The following is an 893-nucleotide window of genomic DNA, read 5'->3' as shown; positions in this document are numbered from 1 at the left end:
GGTCTCGAGGAGAAAGGGGTCCCCAGGGAGATGGGCCTCCAAGGTGGGACAATCGCTGTGGTGAGGAGGTCCCCAAGGAGGGGGGGTTGCCATGGCGAATGGCCCCCCAGGAAGAGGGGGATCCCCGAGGGGGGGTTCCAGAGGGAGGAGGAACCCCTAGGAGAGGGAGGGGTCGCCAGGAGGGGGTCTCCGAGAAAAGGGGTCCCCGGGGGAAGGAGGCTCACCGGGGGGGTGGAGAAGGGAGTCCCTGGGCCCCTTAAACGCAAGCCCAGCAGCGTGGGGCGTGGGGACTGTGGGGGCCCTGGCTCTGTGCTCCACCGAGCTCCGACCTGGACATGGCGTGTGCTCCTCCTCGGCCACCCCCAGGGTGAGACCACCGGGGGCTGCCCCGTGCCGCGGTGCCCGTGGTTCTGTTCAGGGTGCCCGGGTCTCCCGTCATTGCCCAAACGTGGCTGATGGTGCACAAAGAGACGGTCCCACTCGAGCGAGGCCGCTCACTGTCTTCTCTTCCTCCAGGGCGATTACAGCTGCACCTTCACCTACTCGGCTCAGGGAGGAACGAACGAGGTGAGTTGTCCCAGCCGCCCGGTGTGCCTCTTCCCCTCGGCCTCTCGGTTGCGCAGAGTGAGGAGCTGTTCAGCACGATTTTGTTTGCGATGAGCCGGTCCCTGCGGTGAGGAAAGGCGGTTGCACCATTTCCAACACCGTACGTTTGCCAGGTTCGCTGCCCGAGTGAAAGCGTCCTCCGTGTGCCGCGGCAACGCTGCGGTTCGGGGGGCCCTGGCATCTGTAAAGCCTGACAGATCCGCGGGCTGGAGAGCGGGACGTGCCGTTCTCACCGCCCGGCTGCTCGGAGGGACCTCGTGGGAGTAACTCTGTGTGCGTTGGGAGCC

General features: G+C 66.3%; 1 protein-coding gene across 1 annotated transcript in view; it reads left to right on the top strand.

The window, feature by feature from the left end:
- Positions 1-516: 516 nt before the first annotated feature.
- Positions 517-893, top strand: part of LOC104491694 (chromosome unknown open reading frame, human C19orf10) — a gene marked incomplete at its 5' end in the record, with an annotated part of 2,409 nt that continues 2,032 nt past the window's right edge. The window contains one exon of the mRNA XM_010134160.1: positions 517-567. Within this exon, the coding sequence (XP_010132462.1) occupies positions 517-567 (51 nt within the window). The remainder of the gene's footprint in view (positions 568-893) is intronic.

Source organism: Buceros rhinoceros, unplaced genomic scaffold, assembly GCF_000710305.1.
Source record: "Buceros rhinoceros silvestris isolate BGI_N320 unplaced genomic scaffold, ASM71030v1 scaffold24790, whole genome shotgun sequence".
Lineage (NCBI taxonomy): Eukaryota > Metazoa > Chordata > Aves > Bucerotiformes > Bucerotidae > Buceros > Buceros rhinoceros.
This window is presented reverse-complemented; position numbering and strand designations above follow the sequence as displayed.